The sequence below is a fragment of the Zingiber officinale genome, chromosome 4A, assembly GCF_018446385.1.
Source record: "Zingiber officinale cultivar Zhangliang chromosome 4A, Zo_v1.1, whole genome shotgun sequence".
Taxonomy (NCBI): domain Eukaryota; kingdom Viridiplantae; phylum Streptophyta; class Magnoliopsida; order Zingiberales; family Zingiberaceae; genus Zingiber; species Zingiber officinale.
Window position 1 is genome coordinate 97,098,664 of NC_055992.1, and position 23,458 is coordinate 97,122,121.

The following is a 23,458-nucleotide window of genomic DNA, read 5'->3' on the forward strand; positions in this document are numbered from 1 at the left end:
AGTCTACTGTCCGCGTGCTCGACTGATGTCAAGTCTGCTGCTAGGCCGAGCGAAAGAGTCGCTCGGCCTGGTTCCTACATACTGCTCCCTTGAGCGTCGGTTGTTTGAATGCTTCCCATGTCGAGGGCGACGGTGGATCGGATCCCTCTTTCCGATCGTGCTTCGCCCGACCGATCAATACCCTATGCATATTGATCATCTTAATTTTGACCTTCTTTAACCTCTACTGTGACAGTAAGGTAGGGTTCCTTATCATCACCCCGTATCAATAGGCATTTATTAGACAAAGAAAAAACAAATGTAGAACCGGCCTTTTATAATAAGAGGATCATAGTTCGGATTCTGATAGAAATGATGAGAGAACATAGGCTACAAATGTGATCAATTGATTAACAAATATAAAGAAGCTGAAAAACAATATAAAATCAAATAAAAAATGATTTATTTATTTAAATATTATTCGTGCTTGTCCATCACATCATTGAACGAACAAATAAACTTGTAATATCAAACTCATTAATCAACTAAATAATTTAAAAATATAAAAAATTTAAATAATAGAAAAAATTGAATATGAATCAAGCTGAACTTAAATTTAAACAATTATTTTAATAATTTAATTTATCTTAAACTCAACTTGATTTTTAAATAATATAAAATTTAACTCAACTTGACTCTTACCACCCTAGTGACGTGTAATATATATCCACTATCAAACTAAACAAATAGTCTCCAAGAGAATGAGAATGTTTTGATATCAAAACAAGACATTTTATTATTCTATCATCTTGTTTGTCTCAAGTCAGTGCAAATCACTCAACCTCTGCATCAAGCAATGCCTAAGTTGACGAGTAGATATCAAGCCTCAAACATTTCTCCGCATGATACAAAATTCCATTCATTTCGCCCATGGGGCTACAATGCTATCGTGCATTGTCAAGATTTTTTATTTTTTATTTTTTTATTTTTATTTTATTTTTTATCCCTTGGATGGGTCTAGTAATTAATGTATGAGATGTTGTCATCATGAGGTCCGGGGTTTGAATCTTGGTAAAATTAAGATAAATATCTCCTTTATGTGCTAGTTACTATTTCAAAGACTAGTAGTCGCTCGTGATTTACCTCTTCCGTGTTGGTTCTGGGACGGATTGATTGTGGCGCTAGGGGCTAACGTATTCACCTTTTGCCATCATTATAAAGATTTTTTTTTCCCAATAAGATAAATCTAAAAATACTGATTATTTGAATAATCTTTCATTGTGATTGTTCGATAAAATTTTTTTACAAAATTAAATTGATTATCTTAAAAATTAATCGATGAACTGATACCTAAATAAAAAAAAAAATTCATTCCATTCTTTTTTTTAACTAAAAATTAGATTTTTTTTCATTTTAATAAATTAATTTTTTTCATTTTCTATCCATCTATTTATAAAATCTATAATCTCTTATATATATTATCATAGATTTAATAATAGATATTCACTATATATATATTCGTTCTAAAGATTTAAAATTTAATCTTAATAGGATTTTTAGTTCCATCTAAAGTTTTTCGATATCCTCATCCGTAAGTATTTTCTGTATAAAATTAAATCATCCACAGTGAGATGGTCTGATTTATCTTTTTGTTTTTTCGTGGGAATTATTTGAATCCTGACAATATTCAATATTATTAATTATATACTAGTGGCCATCTGCTTCTCCATTTTTCCAGGCCACCTCTGTTTCTTCTTCCTCTCGTCAATCCTTCCTTGTCTTCCTAAGTCATCTCCTTCCCTTCGCCATGGATCGCTTCGATTTGCCGGTATGCGGCGAGTTCCGTACGTGATAAGATCGAAGAGGGAGGGAAGGAGAGGGGGATCAGTAATTCAGAGAAGATGGGAATGAATTCAGTGAAAGGGAGTGCTCTGCTTTTGGTTGCGTTGGTGATGGCGATCAGCTTCTTCCTCGGGCGGAAGAACTGCATGGTCATCGCGAAGCATCCTCGCCGGATTCTACTCGATACAGACGTCGATACTGACGATTTCTTTGCGCTCCTCTACATTCTGAAGCAGAACCGCTCGGAGTTCGATCTAAAGGTTCGACTCTTTTTCTTCACCTCCATCAAGAAGCGTAAATTTTTAATCTTGCTTCTCTTGATTAGTTCTTATGCTCTAATTAAACTTTACTTTCACTGTTCATGTTTGATCCAAACCGAGTGAAGATTGCGCAACTCTAAAGGCTCAGTTTGTCAAAAATGGAGTTCTTTTATGACAATGACTAGCCAGTTGATAATTAATATAGTTATTCTAGCTTAAACAAGCTTGGCCATGCACGAAATAAGTGGTGCTAGTGACAACAGTATATCGAGTTTTCTAAGCTCTTCTTCGTTATCTACAGATTTCTCTCCCCTTTTGCACCAGTCAAAAGCAGATTCTCCTCTGTTTTTTTTTCTGTGTTTTTTGAACAAAAATGTTGCATAAATCACAGGCAGTTACGATCAGTGCAAACGCGTGGTCCGAAGCAGGGCACGCAGTGAACCACGTATACGATTTGCTATACATGATGAACAGAGACGATGTTGCTGTGGGAGTTGGAGGCGACGGCGGCATATCAGACGATGGCTCCATTATTTTCCCTAATGTCGGTGGATTTCTTCCTCTGATCGAGCAGGTACTACACTTCTTCCATTTGATTATCCTTTTATTTGATCTCAGATTAAGCGTATACCTTCAATTTCAGGGAATGTCGACGGCCGGTGACTGCCGCTATCGACAAGCGATTCCGGTGGGCTCTCGCGGGAGGCTCGATATCGGCACCAATTACGGCCTTCGAAGGTCCTTTCTTCCTCAGGGGAAGAGGAGATACGTTCCCCTGCGTCAGCCTACTGTCCAAAGAGTCATGCTCGAGACCATCTCTGTAGGCCCGACCACTCTGCTTCTGATCGGATCACACACAAATGTCGCCCTGTTTCTGATGACAAATCCCCGGTGGAAGAAGAACATCGAGCATATCTACATCATGGGAGGAGGGATCCGGTCAGAAAACCCTACTGGCTGCTGCCCGGACTACTCTAGCTCTTGCATTCCCCTGCAGTGCGGTGACCATGGCAACCTCTTCACGGCTTACGCCACCAATCCATTCGCAGAGTTCAACATCTTTTCTGATCCTTTCGCGGCTTACCAGGTTCGTGCAAGTTGCAGTTCTCGTAGCCTTTTTGTATATATACGTTTCATGATTCTTTTTTAGGTGTTCCATTCCGGGATTCCGATCACTCTCGTTCCGCTCGACGCGACCAACACCATCCCGATCAACGAGGAGTTTTTCCGAGTGTTCCAGCAGCGCCAAGAGACCTTCGAGGCGCAGTACTGCTTCAGATCTCTCAAGATCATTCGCGACACTTGGTTAGACGACCATTTTTACACTGTGAGTCCATGCCCGTCCCCTTCGCATTTGATATATAGATCGCCGGAAGAAAGACCGTGTCTCCTGTTCATGTTTGCATGCATGCACGCGCACGCAGAGCTATTTCATGTGGGACTCGTTCCTCTCGGGCGTCGCCATCTCCAGCATGCGCGACGGGAACGACCGTACCGGCGACGACGACAACGAGTTCGCCGTCATGGAGTACCTCAACGTAACGGTGGTCACGTCGAACGCGCCTTTCGGCGTCGACGACGGCTCCAACCCCTTCTTCCATGGCCGCGCGGTTCCCAAGTTCGACTTGCAAAACGGCGGCGTCCACAGTGGCCACGTTCAGGCAGGGCTCCGAGATCCATTTTGCCTCGTCAATGCCTCAACTAAAGGAAAATGTCAGGTAATTTAATCGTATAATAAGATCAATAATTGTCAATCCAAATCGAAGAACACAAAACTATTGCAATTGCAGGACGGATACACCAAAGAAGTCACTGGATCGGAAGCTGTTCAGGTGCGAGTTGCGAAAGAGGCTAAGCCGAACAGAGATTCAAACAGCCCACTGAACAGACAGTTCTTCCAGAGTTTCTTGGACGTAAGAATCAAACATCGATGATTTGATGTTTCTATTCGATAATAATGCGAGTTGCATATCTACAGGCTCTTAATCTTCGTCCTCAGTCTGGGAAATTTAGCCTCGCAAGACAATTTCCTTTCTACAGAGAAATGTTCTACAAGCCAAACTCTTCCTTAAGCCGAACGAGAGGAAAGGCTGTGGTGTTCGACATGGACATGAGCGCCGGAGACTTCCTCGCACTCATCTACTTGCTGAAAGCGCCGATCGAGACGATAAACCTCATGGGAATTCTGGTGAGTGGAAATGGGTGGGCGACTGCCGCAACTGTAGACATAATCTACGATGTGCTTCACATGATGGGGCGAGATGACATTCCAGTCGGATTGGGGAATTTCACTGCGTTAGGCACTCCTGTTCTTGGCTGCCAATACGTGAAGGCAATTCCACAAGGAAGCGGCGGGCTTCTCGATTCCGACACGCTCTACGGCCTCGCGCGATCGCTGCCGCGGAGTCCTCGAAGGTACACAGCTGAAAACTCATGCAAGTTTGGAGCTCCGAGGAACACCGATCACCCTACGCTTAGGCAGACACTGGCTGTGGAAGTTTGGGAGCACATTACAAGAGCATTGGGCCCGACTGATAAGCTCACTCTGCTCACGAATGGTCCTCTCACTAACTTAGCCAGCATCATCGATCAAGATCGAGATGCAACTAGAGTAATACAGGATGTTTATGTGGTGGGAGGGCAAGTGATGGACGGGCGAAACAAGAGAGGGAATGTCTTCACTGTTCCCGCCAACAAGTTTGCCGAGTTCAACATGTTCCTCGATCCTTTAGCTGCAAAGAAGGTGATGGAGTCGAACCTCAGCATCACACTCATTCCTCTCAGTGCTCAGAAGAGAGCAGCTTCGTGTGTGAGGATGCTCCGAAGTTTGAAAATTGCAGAGCAGACTCCGGAATCAAACTTCGCACAGCAGCTGTTGTTACTGCTCAATCAACTGGTGCTGAAGAACCCTAAACTATATCGTCATATGGTAGTACTAGTTTATTCTTCGAAGCTTAACGTAACTGAAGAACAATAGATTTCAGTTACTGATCGATATATGATCTCTTTCTGCAGGATATATTTTTAGGTGAAATTTTAGGTGCAGTTGTTTTGGTCGACCAGGGCAAGTTGAATACGAGAATGCAAATCAAACCGATTACTGTTCTAACTGGAGATCTAAGTCGAGATGGACAGATTGCAGTCGACAGAAATGGGAAACTAGTCCACATTTTGGATAATTTCGATAGCCAAGAATACTACGAGCAGTTTGCAAACTTATTAGGCGAGAAGCAGCAGTCTGCAGTCATTGGAAGCTTTGATGAACAGAAAAGAATATGGAGCACACCACCGAAATGAAAGAGAAGGAGATCAGTTGATTCTTTGAAAAACAGTGTAATTCTTTGTAAATGTGCATAGATCATATTTGTCATTTATAATTTTAACTTGTGAGAATATTATAACTACTGTTAAAGTCAATAGATTAGTAAATTGTTTTATGATGGAATTTTACAAATCAAATTTTTTTTAAAAAAAAAATAGTACTCGGGCTTGGGCCGAGAAATTGATCCTAATGCAACTTTTAATATTGGGCCCCAAAACGGAGCCCAATATAGACCGGCGCAGCAATCGTGACTTCATCACACCCTTTTGCTCCTCGCCTGCGCATTAGCGGGATACGAACAGGGCGGGGCTGCGGCGGCTTCTGAGTCTCTCCGGGCAGTCTTCCTCGTCGCGAGCGTGAGATCTGTTGGCGAAGGTATGGATCGGTGCCTTGATTTCACCGTTCTCTACTAACGATCCTTTTCACGCGGTCTCTATTTCACAGGGCAGTTAGGGCGAGATCCGCGACATGTCGAGCACCGTCGATCTGGCTGGGGAGCCGATCCCCACCTCAGCCGTCCTCATGGCCGCTTCCAAGCACATCGCCGTGCGGTGCCGGGCCGAGAACTTGGCATTCCTTAAGTGCAAGAAGAAGGACCCCAATCCGGAGAAATGCCTCGACAAGGGTCGTCAGGTCACGAGCTGTGTCCTACATCTGTAAGTACTTGTTCTGAATCGTTTCTACAGCTCATGATCTTTAAATGTTTGTTCTATTATTCGCGTAGGCAAGTTCGTAGCTTTTCGTGTAATGCATTTTACCATCGATTTGGGGGGGGGAAAAAAACTAGGTTCAAAATTCTACCTTTTAGTTTAAGTAGGTATGTTCTAGTCTTTCTCTTATTCCGGATCCTTGTTAGGGGAACTATCATCGTCATTTTCATCATCAAGCCGCGTTTGACTCTTAACTATTTGTGGCCGGCTAAATAGATGCCATCCAGTACGCATAGTAACATTCAAATGAATTAAATTATTTTTATTATATAATCAAGTTTTTCTTTGGTCTAATAAAATAGAAGATGCAGACTTTCTTTTGTTCCCATTGAATTGACAAGGCAGAAAAATGTCAAAAGAAAGAGCACTTCATACTTATTATACGTTTCAGCTGTATTGAATGTATCCCAATGAGACAGTGCGGATAAGTGCTATATAGGCTGGTTATTGTGTTTCTGAAAGGTTAAATTTGCACTTCTCCATGTTCAATTACTTTGCACTCTTCCAGCAACTGTCTCTAGCATATGATAGTAGATCTAAATTTTCCATGCAAAGTAAGGAGAAGCAATAACATTGGCGAGTAGGTTTTGTGGTGTATGATGATTCTCAAATTTGAATCACTCTATATTCTTCTCATATCACATGAATAAAGTGTCCAAGATTCAACTTCTACGGAAAAATCTTGTACATTGAAGTAAATGATGCAATATGATCTGCACTGAGGGATTGATTATCTCTACACAATGAAACACAGCTATAGAATTCTAGACTTTCATTTACTTTTTTGTCTTCTTAGTTGTCATAAGAATTTTTTGGAAAATTTAGTGTCAACTTTATCCTATTAAAATTTTGGTGTTTCAAGGGTCTTTACAAAATAAAAAACCACATATGTTTTTCTCTACTGTAATAACAGACTTTTGAAATTGGATAGTCACAATATTCTCAAAATTCATCATTTAAGGCCTTTAGGTTGAATATCTAGCATTTGTCACTTTTGGACATCATAGGAATTTGTAAAGTTGGCTAATTTTTAATATTTTGTTAATGCTCCAAAAATTATTGGTGTCTTTTTTCTCATCAATCCAAAGATTCCCCACATGATTTTGTGTTCAAATTTTTAATGCAAGTTCCTAGTCATCTTTAGTTGCACCTTTTTATTTGTTGCTGTCAAGTAGGGTATTCTAACTCATTCAGTTTATTAAATGCGCCAGTTAGTTACACATAGGCCCCATTGGCAGAAGCACATGAATTAACTGTTATTTTCTGGAGAATGCTCAAGAGAGTGTTGATTAATTAGCTATGCCTTCCCTGCAAAGGTTTGTTACTTAGGCCTTGTTCATTTCTACCTTAAGCTTCGGTAACGATTAAGGTCTTCGTCCATGCAGCTGGTCATTGCTCTCTTTGCCTTATTTCATAATTTATGTGTAATTTGTCAGTCTTCTCACATTTCATGCGTGATAGTTCATTGTGTAAAACTGGGACTTAGTCTAAAGCAATGTCTGCGGCAGGTCATAAAGCATGTGGCCTGTATAATATATTATGCCCTAAAAGAAACTGACAAAGAATTCTCACTTCATTCATATGACCATATTTGTATGTACTTTTGCGTAAGTGTTGGTATTAGGGTGTGCGGTCCGGACAACATTCATGCAAGAGCATTGTAAGCTTAGAGAGACTTGGAAATTCTTCGAGGAATTTTTCAATTTGCTAATAATCATGAGAAGTCAGGTATTTCACATCTTAATATTCTTACTAGATACTGGAATGCCTGTGCATTGCACGGGTGAATATTTTTATTTAATAATATAAAGGTGAAAAATAAAAAATAAAATAATTTAAAATTTAAAAAGTATGATTATCAATAATTTAATAGGTTTGTTAGCACGGTGCCACATAAGGTTGTCAAATTAAGATTGATATCGTGAATCATTTGGTAAAAAAAATCAAATTGTGGATTGTAAAAAAAAACAAATTCATTTGTGTATTTATTTTATTTTATTTTAGGAAGGGAATGCTTGCTAGTAGAGTCAAACCTCTGATGATGACTTTTAAAGTTATAACAAGAATGGTGAGATTTGATCTCTATTTTGTACTCTGTGCATGTGGCATGATGTTACCAGAGACCACGTGCAGACTTCATTAAATCATGGCACGAGTGTTCAACTGGAGATGCCGATGGTAAACATGAGAATAAAAGCTTGACATACATATTGGCTGGTTATTGAAATGTGCATGATAGCAAAAATCAATCAGTGAAAAAACAAACTGTGCAAGTAAGTTTGGCGAGGTACTAATTGGTAGAAACTTAAGATGGATTCTGGACTTCTATTTTTTGTTTTCCTTTTCTTTTTTATGTTTTACTTGGGTTGAGAGGCAGGCTAGTTGGAAGGTGTTACCTCTATTTTGGCATAAGGGCAAGCTGTGTGAAAATAAACAAGGAGATGACCTTGTTGGAGCGAAGAGAGTCAGGAGAATAGGCATTTACTAGCAAATTTATTTTTGTCCATCTAGTCAATTGATGCATAGACTGGAAACTAGTCATCAGCATCATCAGCAGGGAAATTTAGTAGTCTAAACCTAATGTATCACAAATAGTCTCTCGCATCTGATACATCAAGTGAAATACTAATTCTCAGTTTGATTTACTTCCTCTGTCATGATTGTTCTATGCGATTATCACAAATGTATTTTGAGGAGAAGAAACCTAAAAACTTGATTTTTGCTTAAATGGTTTCTTAAAAATTAAATATTACTCTCAGAATTATTTTCTTCACAGAATAATTGAAGAGCAACAACTTTTCTTGCAGGCTGAAGGAACTCCATCAGAAATGTCCTAAAGAGATGGATGCTTATGCTGGCTGCATGTACTACTACACCAATGAGTTTGACTTGTGCCGCCCAGAGCAGGAAGCATTTGAGAAGGCTTTCCCGATATCCAAGTAATTACCGTCATCTTTTGAGTATTGATGAAGACATCGACTTCCTCTGTTGGCCTTTGCCACATAAGAAACAACCAGTGGCATGAAAATGCTTGTCACCAGGATCTGTGCTGATCTTGTTCTTTGAATCATATTTCATTTGAACTAATGTTGCTCAAGATACCTTTCCTCCATATTGGCTCAATGAATAAGCTCCCAGGACATGCAGTGTTTCAATTTACCGATGATGCATCGCATTAACATCTTTTGCTAATGTGGATAATTCAAGTGACAAAAAAAAAAAAGAGAATGATATGGGTTTTTTTTACTTGTTTCATTTATCATGTGATTAAAGGAAGGAAAACAAATGCGCTTAACTTATTTGTGAGGAAATATTGAATTGAACTGTGATAAATTTGTGTGAAACGAACAAGTGCATACTGTTGGTTTCCAAAGGGACATTTCTTATGAGCAATGGGGATCAGCTATAAAAGGTATCTAGAAATTGATTGATTTATTATGTTTTTTTATGCGTTAAAGTAGTTCAAATTGTTTAATATTTTAAGATGTTTTAAAATATGTTTATATTCAAGATTAAATTGCAATTATAAGATACACGCGTGACTTAACTTAGCGCGTGAGAGTTAACAATATTTTTATTTTACATTAAGATAATCGTGTTTATATAATATCATTAAATAGTATTGAAAAATTAGTTAACAAGATTATATTTGCTTGAGTTCGGATCCTCTCTTCAAATTTCTTGTCCCGGTGTCCGATCCTCTTGCTGATCGGACGGATCAGATTATATCTCAAGGATGTCTTGTATATCACAAGGCAAGATTATATTTGCTTGAGTTCGGATCCTCTCTTCAAATTTCTTGTCCCCGTGTCCAATCCTCTTGTTGATCGGACGGATCATATTATATCTCAAGGATGTCTTGTACATCACAAGGATACTGTACACATCTTAAAATGCCATGATGCCTTGAGATGTAATTTAATCCGTCTGATCGGCAAAGGACACGGAGATAAAAAAATTTAGGGACAGGATCTGAACTGTATTTGCTTACGGGAATATATGACAATAAAAGATTTTTTTTTTTCCCATTTCTTTCCCTCGGTTCTTTAAAACATTATCCATGGCATAAAAAATTCATGGCAAATCGATCAAAAAAAATTGATTCACTGTCAGAGAACCATTAGTCATGCCTGTCAGTTTTACAAATCAACCACTATCATTTGCCAAGTGGAGAAGAAAAATAAGTAATCCTCTGTTGTTCTAGGTCTTGCGTTTCTTCTTCTCCATCGTTTGCGACTCATTCTCGTGTCCTATTCTTGTGATTTTCGCTTCTTCTTGCATGTTTCGTCGAGGTTGGGAACTGGTGCTACTTCAATATCTAAAGGGCAAAATGTCTAATGAGCATTTATTAATCCCACACCGTTAGTTTCAAATGGTTTTGGCCACTCTTCTAGATTTGTCGCGAGATGAGGTCTGTCTCTTCGGAGACATCCGATAAAATTGGAACGATACAGAGAAGATTAGCATGGCCCCTGCGCAAGGATGACACGCATAAATCGAGAAATGGTCCAAATTTTTTTTTCCAAACTGATAATCGGTTCTTCTGCTCATCAGTGATTTTGCAAAATCTTCTTTTGTATGATTTTTACTGTACTGTTATTGATCTTTCGTTGATTCATGTTTGCCCCTTTTTTCCCCCGAAAGGTGTAAACCTTAAGCCCTAGCTTTAACCCTAAACCCTTTTTCGTTGATTTTGTTAAACTTTGCCTCTCGCCTTTTTTTTTTCAGTTCAAAAAGCTACCTTGTATTTTTTTCCCCCAGCATTAATGTGCTTTCGTGAATCTCATTCATATTCTTTGCCCCTAACTTGCGTTTTAAAGTAGCTAGCGAAGTCTAATTGGAATATGGAAACAATAGATTGTTTTTAAAACAAAACAATTCTTTATTATTATATTCAATCTATTTCCTTCCGACTTTTTAATAAAGTATGTTGTCTCTAACCAACCAGCTGAATTATGTAATGTTAATGCCTTGTTTTTCTTATGGCTGATTGTTAAAGTTGGTGATCGTTTTGTCGTTCATTTGAAATAGGAACTACAAACACAGGATATTAGAAGGTGAATTTTCATTAGGAGATTATGTTTACTTGCCATGCTAGGAGAAATTGTTTTGTTTAGTTCATGCACTTTAATATTTAGGCATTGCTAAGAAACGATACAAGAAAAAGAAACTTCCATGTAAATCTATTTATTACCATTTCATCCAATAACATTAACATTGATTGCTCATCTACTTCAATTTTGTGTGAGTCTAGAAACCTTCCATGTTGATTTTATGATCTATAGCTGTAACACAACTCTATGACATAGATTGGATGTTAATAATGTTCGTATGTGCGAGTCTAGAAACTTAGGACAGATAAACTAGGACTTAAGTATCTGTTAGCACCTTTAATAAATCCCAATGACAAAGGCCTAGGTAGCCGATGAAAAGCATCAAGATCAGTTTTGGTTTATTGGAATGCTGATGCAAAGCTCTTTTGTTTAGCCAATGTGCATGTTCAATGTTTCATCATTTACTAGTTGTTTATAAGCAAACCTCTGTTTAGGACTTAATGCTTCTCTATAGGAGTGTGCATATTTGATACTGAAACTAGGAATAGGTGATTGAGTACATCAAAGCTGCTGAACTTATAATTCCTCCCTTGCTTAGTAACTACTTTCTAGTTTCTACTCAGATGTAATCCACTATCCAATGCTAATAATGTCGACTAATGTTAGTGTGAAATTTAGCAAAAGCACTTGGACTGTCTATGATCAATTGAAATTGTGTAGGAAAGCCGAAACACAGCGAGCACTGATTGGGAACAAAAGTAAACATGTAGAAATCTACGAAGGCATCAAGACCAGTTGTGTTTTCTGTTGCATCATTTATTAGTTGTGTATGAGCAATCTATTTCAAGTACAATTGTAGGGGTTCTGAAATGGGTTTGGATTAAATAGATCATTACACACATGTTGGTATCTGATCGAGCATGCAGTGAAGATGATCAAAATGTGTAGGTCACAATTGTTTATCATGACTCTTAGCAAAAAAAAAAATGCCATAGTTTTAATGGCTTAACTATAATGATAACGAAACATAGCATCACAGCACCAGTGGTCTAGTGGTAGAATAGTACCCTGCCACGGTACAGACCCGGGTTCGATTCCCGGCTGGTGCAGAGCCTTTTTATTTATTTATTTTTTATTTTAAAAAAATGCCATAGTTTAATGGATTAATAATAATGATAATGGAAAATAGCATCACAGCACCAGTGGTCTAGTGGTAGAATAGTACCCTGCCACGGTACAGACCCGGGTTCGATTCCCGGCTGGTGCACTTTTTAATTTTAATTTTTATTTTTGAGAATATGCATCAGAAACCTTACAAAACCTTGAGATAATCAACGTAAAGAAAAAGCATGATCACGGCAAAATCTTGGGAACAAATCTTTGACTACCCACCAACTACAAACTGTGAGGCCGATGACGACTTTGCCTCGCTCGGGACACAAAGTCAACCGCTCTACCTACCTAGAGGCTAGATCTCTATAATTTGATCCCCCAAATCCAAGACTTAGGACGAACGTAAAATCTAACCCCACTTCTAACAACATCTCCCATCAATTAATTAGGACGTTTAGTTTTCCATTCTTTTGTGATCAAAGTAAATCGAAAAACTACAGATGCTCTTGCCAAACAACTTTTACACTAATCATCAAAGATTCAAACTTCTCAAATGTAATCATTGCTTAGGAGTCCAACCTATCGTTCACCGAGGGCTTTTTATGGTTGATTCTACCCAGTAGTTTTCCAGTCCAGTGTAGCAGATGTTGATTGCTGAATCTGTTTTAAAGCAGACATTGACCTGGTGCAATTCCAACACTCACATTCTCAGCGAGGTTTTAATGTCAGCACCCACTTTGTTAGACTTGCTTTCTTTTTCTACGAGAGTTAGTGAGTTGTCTGACCTCCAGAGGACAATCAATTTGTAGTAGGTTAAGAAAAGTAAAAGTTGCACTAAAAAATAGCTACTGGGGAGATTATTGCTGTTCCAATCAACTAGAAGAATAGGCCAGAGAATTTAGTTCCATTTTATGGTGACTAGCTAGAGATGAAGTTTAATTAGGTGAGCAATCATCGCTTACAAATGCTGAAAACTACGATACAAGCCAGCATGATTAAGGTTTTGACTGTCCAAAGTAGCAGTTTTTATATTCTTTCTTTCTTTTTAAGTTGATTGTTTTTTTAACCGACATGTTTGGTGCTTCAATAAAAACGTGTTTTGTTTTAGGCAAAGAGTATTTTCCGATTTATCTGAAGACAAAAAGTGTTTTGGCTCTCCTTTTCCAAACTTCACAGTTAGAACGTCTCTTTCCATAGTGAAATTACATGCAATGATTAGTGAGGTAAATTACTTTCATCCCACAAATTGCTGGGGATAACAGGGGCCACGGTGTAGTCAACGCAGAGCCAGGTTGGCTTGACTCATGGCCGAGCTCAAATCAAACTAGTTCGACTCACGACCGAGCTTAAGACAAACCACTCCGACTTAAGTCGGGGTCCGGGTCGGGCTAGCATGTTAAAGGGTGGAGCCATGTGGTCATAATCCGATTTGAATTGGGCTCGACGAGAGACTTGGTCATAGGCGGGCGAATGAGAAGCTTGGGATAGACACATTCTCTAATCCCTGATCCCCTGATCTTAGTTGTGCTGCTACTGATTTAGCTGAGTTGGTAAGTGACACATGAGGTATTAGGGTCGAATTTCAAGATGTAAATCCCTACAACCTGTGTAAACTCATCCCATCTGTCACTTGTCTTCACAGTCATCATGATTTACGTCTTCCATGTAAATTTTGGGACAGACTAACAGGGACACTAGGGACGAACATATTCACTTTTTTGTCATATGATCCCTGATCTTAGCTGGATCATCTGAAAATGCCCTGCTTCATCCCCTATATAAATCCATGCAATTAGAATCCTCTTCTCAAACCAAACTGAGTAATGGCTTCTTCCTCAACAATGTTCCACGCCTCTTTCGTCATTGCACTCCTTTCTATAGCTAGCGCAAATGCGCAGCTCTCCACGACCTTCTACTCTTATTCATGCCCGAATCTCTTTTCGACGGTGAAGTCAGTGGTCGAATCTGCTGTCTCCCAGGACAAGCGCATGGGCGCGTCTCTGCTTCGCCTCTTCTTTCATGATTGCTTTGTTAATGTGAGTACTGCTCTTTTTCAAGCGCATGCAAAGAGTTAGTTAATTACTTCAGAAGATCACGACACTGATGGATGGTAAACTACTCTCATCCTGCAGGGTTGCGATGGATCATTGCTTTTAGATGACACGAGCAGCTTCACAGGGGAGAAGACAGCGACTCCGAACAAGAACTCTGTTAGAGGATTCGACGTGGTGGATAGAATAAAGTGTGCAGTGGAGAAGGCATGTCCTAATGTCGTCTCCTGCGCTGACATCTTAGCGATCACCGCAAGAGACGCTGTAGTAATTGTAAGTGATCAGAAACACAAACAGTTTGAGATTCATTGTTTTGATTTCTGAGAGTACGCTGCAATTTGAATGCAGTATGGAGGGCCGTATTGGGAGGTGAAGCTGGGGAGAAGGGATTCGAGGACGGCGAGCCTTTCGGGAGCCAACGGCAGCATCCCTCCTGCAACCTCCAACCTCAGCACCCTCATCTCCAAGTTCTCGGCGAAGGGCCTTTCGACTCAAGAGATGGTGGCGCTCGTAGGGGCTCACACCGTCGGCCAAGCTCGATGCACCTCCTTCAGGGATCACATCTACGACGACGCTAACATCGACGGCTCCCTGGCCACCGCGAGGAGGTCCGATTGTCCGAGGACGCAGGGATCCGGCGACGACAACTTGGCGCCTCTCGACCTCCAAACTCCCACCACCTTCGACAACTATTACTTCGGCAATCTTGTTTCCCGGAAAGGCCTGCTTCACTCCGATCAGCAGATGTTCAGCGGCGCCGGATCAACCGATTCGCTGGTGAGGACTTACAGTTACGATCCGAGCAAGTTCGCCGCCGACTTCGCGGCGGCGATGACCAAGATGGGGGACATCAGCCCGCTCACTGGATATCAGGGGGAGATCCGCAAGAACTGCAGGAAAATCAACTAGTGTGTAACGATGATGTGTGAGAGATTACTATGCGTGCTAAAATGTACTTCGAATGGTTTGAATGTCGCCGTGGGTTTTTATATGTAAACTAATAAGTCAAAGTTTTATATATCTTGATAAACTATAAAGTCAGAGAGTTTTCTTTCACGAGACTTGCACTAGATGACTTGATCTTATGATAAGGTCAACGTCGGAGATACGTCGCCGGCGTCGGAAATTGGACGTAGAAGAACATGTTCCCCCAGGCAATCCTAGGCATTATGCAGCAAACGGGGGATCTGGGAACTTGTTGGGCTTTTTATAGGCGTGTTTAGTATATGGGCCGTTGGCGGCCCACGGCCTGTAATAATCGAAGAGGGTCTTTAGTTTCCGCCTAGGGTTTCGGCTCTCTTCCCATCGCATAATCACACACGAATCGTCGAATAGCCGCGTTATTTTCCCTTGCTGGCTGTCGGCGATCTCGTGCTTCGGCTTCGTGGGGACAATGGGCAGGAGTAAGTTTCTTGATATCTCTCTCATCTTCAACGAGCCTTTGCATCTGGATTCGCTAGATTTGTTAACAATTAAGATTTTGCACACATTTTTTGTTGGGTTTGATCGGTTTGAACTGATTCCTTGTCTCCTTTTACGTCGAATCAAGGGGATCATTTTCAATGTTTGTTTCATTCAAGCATATTATCACCTTCATGTTAATTGTTAATAGCAGAAAAATCGTAATGTGAATGTTCGTCGTGTCATCTGAACCTGCATTAGCAGTCCCATTTTTTTACCTCAAAAAAATAGAAGGAAAAAAAAACTCCGTGGAAGGTACAAATCTTATGTTTATCCTATAATTTTTAGCTTTAGCGTATTATGAAGTAACATGAAATATTTTGTTATAAGGATGGTTTTAATTTATCATACTGATTGATGGGCATACTTGAATATACGGAATTTAGTTCGTGTAATCGCCAATTCAATAGTGTCCTTAAATTAGTGGCGTTCTACATCAAATAGTATAAATTTTAAAACCAAAGCTAATTCAATAGTGTCCTTAAAACTTTTTAGCTAGTGATTGTTGTTGAACTTGTTTTTTTGAAATCTCTATGGTAACATGAAAGACCTAATTAGTTTAACTTCTTGTGATATCATACAGGTGGCTCTAAACTGTCCCCTAGTTTAGTTAGTCACATATCTATTTCCAATTTTAATTGTTGTGAATTGGCATGCAAATTGAAGGCTTATTTTTCACGCAGGACCTGAACGTTGTTATCGCCAAATTAAGAACAAACCCTATCCTAAATCACAGTACTGCCGTGGTGTTCCTGATCCTAAGATTAGGATTTATGATGTTGGAATGAAGAAGAAAGGGGTTGATGAGTTCCCCTTCTGTGTCCACCTGAGTTGGGAAAAGGAAAATGTTTCCAGTGAAGCTCTTGAGGCTGCCCGCATCGCATGTAATAAATACATGACAAAATTTGCAGGAAAGGATGCTTTCCATCTAAGAGTGAGAGTCCACCCATTTCATGCCCTTTGAATCAACAAAATGCTTTCTTGTGCTGGAGCTGATAGGCTCCAGACTGGGATGAGTGGTGCCTTTGGCAAGCCTCAAGGGACATGTGCTAGGGTGAGTATTGGCCAAGTCTTTCTATCTGTTCGCTGCAAGGATAGCAACAGCCATAATGCTCAAGAAGCATTGCGTCGGGCTAAGTTCAAATTCCCTGGACGTCGGAAGATTATTGTCAGTGGAAAATGGTGAGTGTAGGAAGGAAAACCTTCGAAGTCCAAATAAAACTCCATCAAGCAGTTTGAGAATTTACTGGAGGTTACTAGTATTATCAAATTGGCACTTTACGTTGTGTGCTGACATTGGAATGATCACCAGAGTCATGCCACTGTTTTATGTTGTGTGCTAACATTTTGAACTGATTCCCAGGGGTTTTACAAAGTTTAACCGCAATGACTATGTCAAGTGGAAGAGCGAGAACAGGATTGTTTCAGATGGAGTCAATGCCAAGGTAGAGATACCTCTGTTGCTTTTGTGATGCAATAAGTTAACAGCTTTGTATGCTAGCTGCTTTATCTTTGAAATTTTAATGTGTACATCTTAGCTAGTTAAATTTTTTATTTGCATAGTTCATGTATTTAGCTATTCGAATTAATTAATTTTGGAGTTCATCGGTTTGATCTTATGGAACACCGCAAGCATATGCAAATGTCGACTTTTGAATGTTCATTACGTGGAGAGTTTGTCCTACTTCTTCTTGCATCGTGTCAAGATAAATTAAAAAAATGTTCACAATAACAATCCCTCAATACGTTTTTTTAAGATCAATTGCTCATTAATAAAAATTAATTTATTAATTTGTTAAGAATTCAATCTTAAATGCTTCAGAAACTTAGAAAGCACTCTGTTGTTATGTCTCTAAGTGAGTGCGATTGAAGTAAAAGATAAGTATCATCGATTATATATTTTATATCTGACTTAACTCGTATTCAGTAACACTGAATCTGATCCAACCGATCCTTTCCTTAAGAAGGCCTGTCCCTAAAAATTTGCCAGCAGCCGCGAACGTCAACTCATCTCACAAGCTGCCTCCAGGTGCGATTGATTCTTATATGGATAGTCGATTTTTGAATTTATCATTTGTGTGGATGGATGATTGATTCATCATTATAAATTTTATAATGGAGATTGAATTGAAATAATAAAAAAAAAATACTAGTCGTAATACTATCATTATTTCCTACAGTGTGTTATGAAAAACAGAATAAAATTCAATGCGCAGATTGCACGGGGGACTGTAACCCAACCAAAGTCTTGATAGTTGGAACACTACGTCCTCATACATCTGAATCGCGTTGCAAGACCACTGCCGTTCTCTGTTGAGAAAAAGAAAAATAACATCTGAATCGCGTTGCAAGACCACTGCCGTTCTCTGTTGAGAAAAAGAAAAATAAGAACATTTCCTTTCAACTTAACATCTATTCACGCGTGGAGTGGGCCATTCCTGCCCACCAACAGTCGTCGTACCCATCAATCCCAATAGGACTGACAACGACTACATGAAAAATAGGGGCTGCGGCTGTCTTTTATAAACAGTCGCTGCGCCCTCGGCCATTAAATTTACCGCAAAGTCATCGGTCTTTTTCGTTAGGACATCTTCGATCAAGGCTTCTTTCACGTATTTGATATTTGAGAGGTGAATAAAAGTTATCGAATATAATTTTATGTTAGGTGATTTTATTTTAGATGGTATGTAAGTGGGTCTCATAAGAAAAATGATTATCTTTTTTAGATATTTTATTATATAATTTAAGATATTTGAAAGTAAGATATTTGATAGGTGGGATCTATAAATATTTGGTTGAGGGGATATTTGATTGTGAGATTTGAGATATTTAAGAAGTGAGATATTTGAGTGATGATGTGGACTGTGGAGACCATAAATATTTGAGAGAAATATTTAGTATTATTATAGATATTCTTATCAATAGTTTCTCTTGGATTATAACACGCGATAAAATATCTAGCTTTCATTTAAATATTTATAATTCAAATCCCTCACTATTATAATATATTTATAATTATAAAAAAAATTTCCATGTATTTTCTGATTTATTTTGATAACCTATATAAAATTTTGACCGAATAATAATTAATACGGCGAACTAAATTTATCAATTTTTTTTAAATTTTTTTTCCTTATGCGTAGCTATCATCATTGTTGTCGTGTTACTGCAGACTCATGGTAAATTAAAATGTGATTTCGTTCATCCCGAACTCAGAGTCAAATTCAAGATCAATGGTTAAATCCGCGTTTGTCAGATTTAAAACCCACTGAATGAGATAGGTGTTGAATCAGGTTCCTTAATTTTGGCTTTTTTTGAGAAAAATATCCGACAAATTTCCGTCATTGTCTGTTTGCATACATCTTGTCGAAAAGAACGGAAGGATGAACCCAACCAACTAATGTCATAATCATTCAATTAAACAAGAAAGTCAAATGAAGATTGGTGTTTCTCTTCCATATGAAACAACTCTTAATTTGAAATTTAACATTCGATTGATTGGGAAAAAAAATATACATTATCAGCACGTCCCTTCATTAAGAAAACAAAATATGGAATCGAGCATGCGTCCCTTCGTTGCACTCCCATTCATAGAGCCCATGACGATGATAACGATCCATCGTCAGAGTAGCCGATCGATTCTGGCCACCCGATGGAGAGAATATTGTTCATGCAGGATGATCCTTCACCATCCAACAAAAACTTTAGATTTTGGCAGGGTTCCTCCTCCGTGCAAAGCCCGAGCGTGTTCATGTCTCCGAGTCCATGTTTGCAGTTGTTCATGATATTTAAACAGACGTCGTTGGTCGAGAAATTCGGCAACTGTACTGGTTGCACTGTTGTGGCAGCCGAGATGGCGGCAGAGGCAGGACGGTAGCGCTTGTTCCTGCGGCAGGCGCCGCCGACAGGGACGTTGCGGAGCGAGCCGCCCTTGGTCCAGTAGCGGCGACAACTCCTGCAAAAGTAGCGAGGCTGCGAGAGGCTGTAGTTGTTGTAGTAGCAGAACTTGGTGTTCGTAGAGTCGCACCGCGGGCACCTGAGCGGCTCTTCCTGAGGCGGTGGCGGCCGCAACCTCCTCTCAGCTGCCGGCGTCGAGCATGCGGCCAGCTCGCTGGAGGCTAGGAAGTAGGCCGCGGATATGGCCTCGTCTTGGCCCATCACTCTCCTGAAGAAATTAATGGCGAGCTAATGATGAAGTGGGAGAAGAAGAGGGATCTTGAGCAGGGAAGAAAGAAGAATATATAGAGAGTAGAGGAGAGGAGCTCTAGTCACTTTGGTTGTGAATGCGATAACAAAGTAGTAGGAAGAGATAACAAACACGTCAGTGGAGGAGCGACTTAGGGCTTCATTTGCCTACTTTAAAGTTTAAACTCGAAAGCGTTTATCAAGCAAAGTCATTGATAATGTCTAAGATATTAAATTCTGTGACTGCGACATTTCACCGAACAGCACAAGGACCAGACACAGTCGTTCATCACGGGTTGAGAATATTGTAATCCACCACACCCCCCTCCCCCCTTACTTCCGACTTGATCGTCTCTCTAACAAATGAATACCAAATTTGACTTAGATCTGGATATAAAGAACAATTGATCCAAACGAGCAAAAGCTTAAGTCTGCGGGTAGCACCCACTCTGACATTTTATCGAATTTGAGCATCATGCTACAGTGGATTAGGAATGCTGCTACGATGATCTGAGAAGCTATGATCGATTCCTGGCTTCTTTATTGGTCAGCCTCATTATTCTCCCACGGCTACAAGCCTACAAGGAAAGCATCGATTCCTGCTTCTCCATTCACGGGACATCGACCATATTTGATCTTTGTTCATTTCATGGCATACTCCTGCACTGCCGACTTCCTGTGTCACCAGCAAGCTGAACTGCCTCATAGAATGAAAGATCATACAATAGATTGTATACATAAAAGAATTTAATAAGAAAAACGGACACCAAAAAGGAATATCAACAAGGGCTCAGTTCGGTGCTAAATCTGCTCAAGGAAGAGACATAAAGCCCCTTCTCAAACAAGAGGTGTCAGAAGAAAGCATTATTCATCATGGCCCTGGAACAAAATGCTAGAATTATTTGATGAAAAGAAACAATCACAGTAAAGGGGCTCAGTTTATTGCTGAATTTGCTCAACGAAGAGCCATAAAACGATAAGTTAGATCTTATCCATGGATGAGCAAGAATTCTCTGGTCCGCAAAATACGGACCAGAAGATGGACGACTCTCCACCATTGGTGGAGAGTGATGGCCTCCACTTATTTTACAAAGGTCATCACTCTCCAATAATGATGAAAAATAATTCATCTTCTGATCCGCATTTTACGAACTAGAAAATCTGAGCTGTCCATGGATAGCTCCTGAATTCAATCAGGCACTGCCATGTGTGTACCAATCACCAAGATTTATATTTTTTGTTAAAAGAAAAGTTTATGATTAATATCCACATGACAGTGCTTAATTGGGTTTAGACACTATCTATGTGGATAGGATCGAACTTACCCTCCCATAAAGGTGGAAGATCCAAGCCTGTGCAGACAATGTCCCAGCATGACTAGGGGTTAGTGGGGCCCACTCGGTGGTAAGTGGGATCCACCCAACTTCAGCCAAGTTAGGACACTGCCTACACAGGCATGATCAAATTTCCCCGCCATTCTCAAACAAGAGGTGGCAGAAGAAAGCAATATTCATCACAGCCCACCATATAGCAGTGACAACTACTACAAGCCATAGTGAATCATCCATGAGAAGGTGCGGAAAATGTTTGTTTTTGTATTGAGAATTATTTACTATGGCATACTCAAAATAGATGTTTGGTTGTATATCAAATAGTTAACAACTAAAAAGTCCTGTACTGTGATTTTGAAAGCATGTCTCCTCTACAATTGATCGTGAAAGGGCTCAGACATTTGCTACTCTGCTCAAAGAAGTGCTGACATGATGTAGCCCTTCTCAAACAAGAGGTGTCAGAACAAGCAATGATCATCATAACCCTTTTTGATCCTTGCTCATTACTGATAATGTCCTAATAAAATGATAGGCGCAGGCATAGTTAAGATGGTTTACTTAGCGAATTAAGATCAACTAAAAAAGGCTACTGAAGTCGATCAGACTTTGATTCTGCAATGTAATAGCAGCAAAGGATGTCAAGCAATAAACATGGTAAGCATGGAAGCAAAACCAGGCACTGCACTGACAAACAACAACACAAAGCAAGAACAAGCCATAACTTAGATTGCCCATAACTCCAAATCACCAAACAGAATTCCTCGCTGTGAATTAGAGAAAACTATCCTACATGATGAAAAGATATGAATATTGAATTATTGCAGAAACATAATTCAACAAAATTATGTAGAAAACAGAAATTTTCCAAGACAACTGCTCCAATTACTGCAGAGGATACTAGTTTAAGAGAAAAGTTGTAGTCTCATAGACTAGCATGAACACATTCAATTGTGCATACCAAAGCATGTTAATCTCATGTGGATTGGTAAGAAAGACATACCCGCCTCCACCATCTTCTTAAGCTTTTTCATGATCAATAACATGAATGAAATCATTGATATCACAAAGAATTAGGTGCAAACATCAAGGATTCATAATCCCAAGCAAACATATCCTAGTAATTTCAATTTGCCACTAATAGACTACTCAAATTAGTACACTCGTATAAGCACTACAGATAGAATATCCAACAAAAATAAGCTAGCTTAACTATAGTCAGGGATGCTGACAAATCAGCCAAAATAGTTAGTGCAGCTTCAGCAGAATATTACACATATAAAGTATTCAAACACAAATCCACTTACAATTGTTGATAATATTTTTGAAATCCCAAAATAAAATAAATCCAACATACAAGATGTCGTATAAGGTTGAAAAGTGAGCAAATGTAACAAAACGTGGCAACAAAAATGTATGTAGCTAAAGGAACGTAACCAACATTTACCCTACTCTCATGATTAGAAAGTATAAGCTTGTGAATACTGACATGCACAAACATTCCCAAAGTCACGATTTTTTTTTGTTTTTGTTTTTGAAGGTCAAGAGCACAAGACACTTAAAGCTTTCGAAATGAATTAATGTACAAGAACGAAATCTCGTTTTTTTTTTTTTGTTTGTCGCAAAGAGAAACACCTCAGATCTTACCCAAATAAACCATACAAACGAGAGATAACTCCAGCATGAATAACATTCTCAGCGAAGCTACTAAAAAGCACGAAGAAACATAGCGGAAACAAGAATCTCGCAAATCATATCGCTGGAAAAAAAAAAAAAAAAAGGTATATATAGACAGGCGAAGAAAAGAGACAAGTTAAGTAAGGGGAAGAGGAGGATCGAGAAGAGGCGGCCGCCGATTCGGCGGCGTTCTAAAACCCTCACGCAGGTGCAACAGCTATATATAGATCGGATGGATGGGCATGGGAATCGGAGTAAATCGGGTTAGCGGGTATGAAAAACTAGGGTTCGGTGGATTTCCAAATTCTAATGTCAGCTGGATTCGGTTTTTTTTAAAAAAACTCCATTAAAATTATCGAGATTTCCCCAATGGAAGCGCATTGAAACGCTCTTATCGATAAAAACGGAATATAAAAAATAAAAACTAGTCTTCGGATAATTAATAATAATAATAATTATTATTATTATTATTTATG

The 23,458-nt window shown here is 39.4% G+C and overlaps 4 protein-coding genes, 5 non-coding genes and 1 pseudogene across 9 annotated transcripts; 7 read left to right on the forward strand and 3 right to left on the reverse strand.

Annotated features, from left to right (window-relative positions):
* The first annotated feature begins 1,727 nt into the window (after positions 1 to 1,727).
* Positions 1,728 to 5,493, forward strand: LOC121970270. Its single transcript, XM_042520866.1, has 8 exons — positions 1,728 to 2,081; positions 2,473 to 2,655; positions 2,725 to 3,168; positions 3,232 to 3,408; positions 3,506 to 3,799; positions 3,872 to 3,994; positions 4,060 to 5,010; positions 5,097 to 5,493. Exons 1-8 carry the CDS (start codon positions 1,881 to 1,883, stop codon positions 5,376 to 5,378), a joined length of 2,655 nt encoding a protein of 884 aa, XP_042376800.1. The 5' UTR covers positions 1,728 to 1,880; the 3' UTR covers positions 5,379 to 5,493.
* Positions 5,494 to 5,640: 147 nt separating this feature from the next.
* On the forward strand, positions 5,641 to 9,272 carry LOC121970271 (NADH dehydrogenase [ubiquinone] 1 alpha subcomplex subunit 8-B-like). The gene is made up of 3 exons (XM_042520868.1): positions 5,641 to 5,778; positions 5,848 to 6,059; positions 8,921 to 9,272. Exons 2-3 carry the CDS (start codon positions 5,872 to 5,874, stop codon positions 9,054 to 9,056), a joined length of 324 nt encoding a protein of 107 aa, XP_042376802.1. The 5' UTR covers positions 5,641 to 5,778; positions 5,848 to 5,871; the 3' UTR covers positions 9,057 to 9,272.
* Positions 9,273 to 10,528: 1,256 nt separating this feature from the next.
* On the forward strand, positions 10,529 to 10,631 carry LOC121973873. The gene has a single exon (XR_006109785.1). It is a non-coding gene; the product is annotated as a U6 spliceosomal RNA (small nuclear RNA).
* A 1,574-nt stretch (positions 10,632 to 12,205) lies between these two features.
* On the forward strand, positions 12,206 to 12,276 carry TRNAG-GCC. The gene has a single exon. It is a non-coding gene; the product is annotated as a tRNA-Gly (tRNA).
* An 87-nt stretch (positions 12,277 to 12,363) lies between these two features.
* Positions 12,364 to 12,434, forward strand: TRNAG-GCC. Its single transcript has one exon. It is a non-coding gene; the product is annotated as a tRNA-Gly (tRNA).
* A 1,645-nt stretch (positions 12,435 to 14,079) lies between these two features.
* LOC121970272 (peroxidase 4-like) lies at positions 14,080 to 15,387 on the forward strand. The gene is made up of 3 exons (XM_042520869.1): positions 14,080 to 14,316; positions 14,413 to 14,604; positions 14,680 to 15,387. Exons 1-3 carry the CDS (start codon positions 14,104 to 14,106, stop codon positions 15,238 to 15,240), a joined length of 966 nt encoding a protein of 321 aa, XP_042376803.1. The 5' UTR covers positions 14,080 to 14,103; the 3' UTR covers positions 15,241 to 15,387.
* Positions 15,388 to 15,606: 219 nt separating this feature from the next.
* Positions 15,607 to 17,411, forward strand: LOC121970273 (annotated as a pseudogene).
* Positions 17,412 to 19,263: 1,852 nt separating this feature from the next.
* Positions 19,264 to 20,165, reverse strand: LOC121970274 (dof zinc finger protein DOF5.6-like). Its single transcript, XM_042520870.1, has one exon. The coding sequence runs from the start codon at positions 19,948 to 19,950 to the stop codon at positions 19,381 to 19,383; it is 570 nt and encodes a 189-aa protein (XP_042376804.1). The 5' UTR covers positions 19,951 to 20,165; the 3' UTR covers positions 19,264 to 19,380.
* A 599-nt stretch (positions 20,166 to 20,764) lies between these two features.
* On the reverse strand, positions 20,765 to 20,856 carry LOC121974083. The gene has a single exon (XR_006109946.1). It is a non-coding gene; the product is annotated as a small nucleolar RNA snoR1 (small nucleolar RNA).
* Positions 20,857 to 21,698: 842 nt separating this feature from the next.
* On the reverse strand, positions 21,699 to 21,793 carry LOC121974084. The gene has a single exon (XR_006109947.1). It is a non-coding gene; the product is annotated as a small nucleolar RNA snoR1 (small nucleolar RNA).
* Positions 21,794 to 23,458: the final 1,665 nt, after the last annotated feature.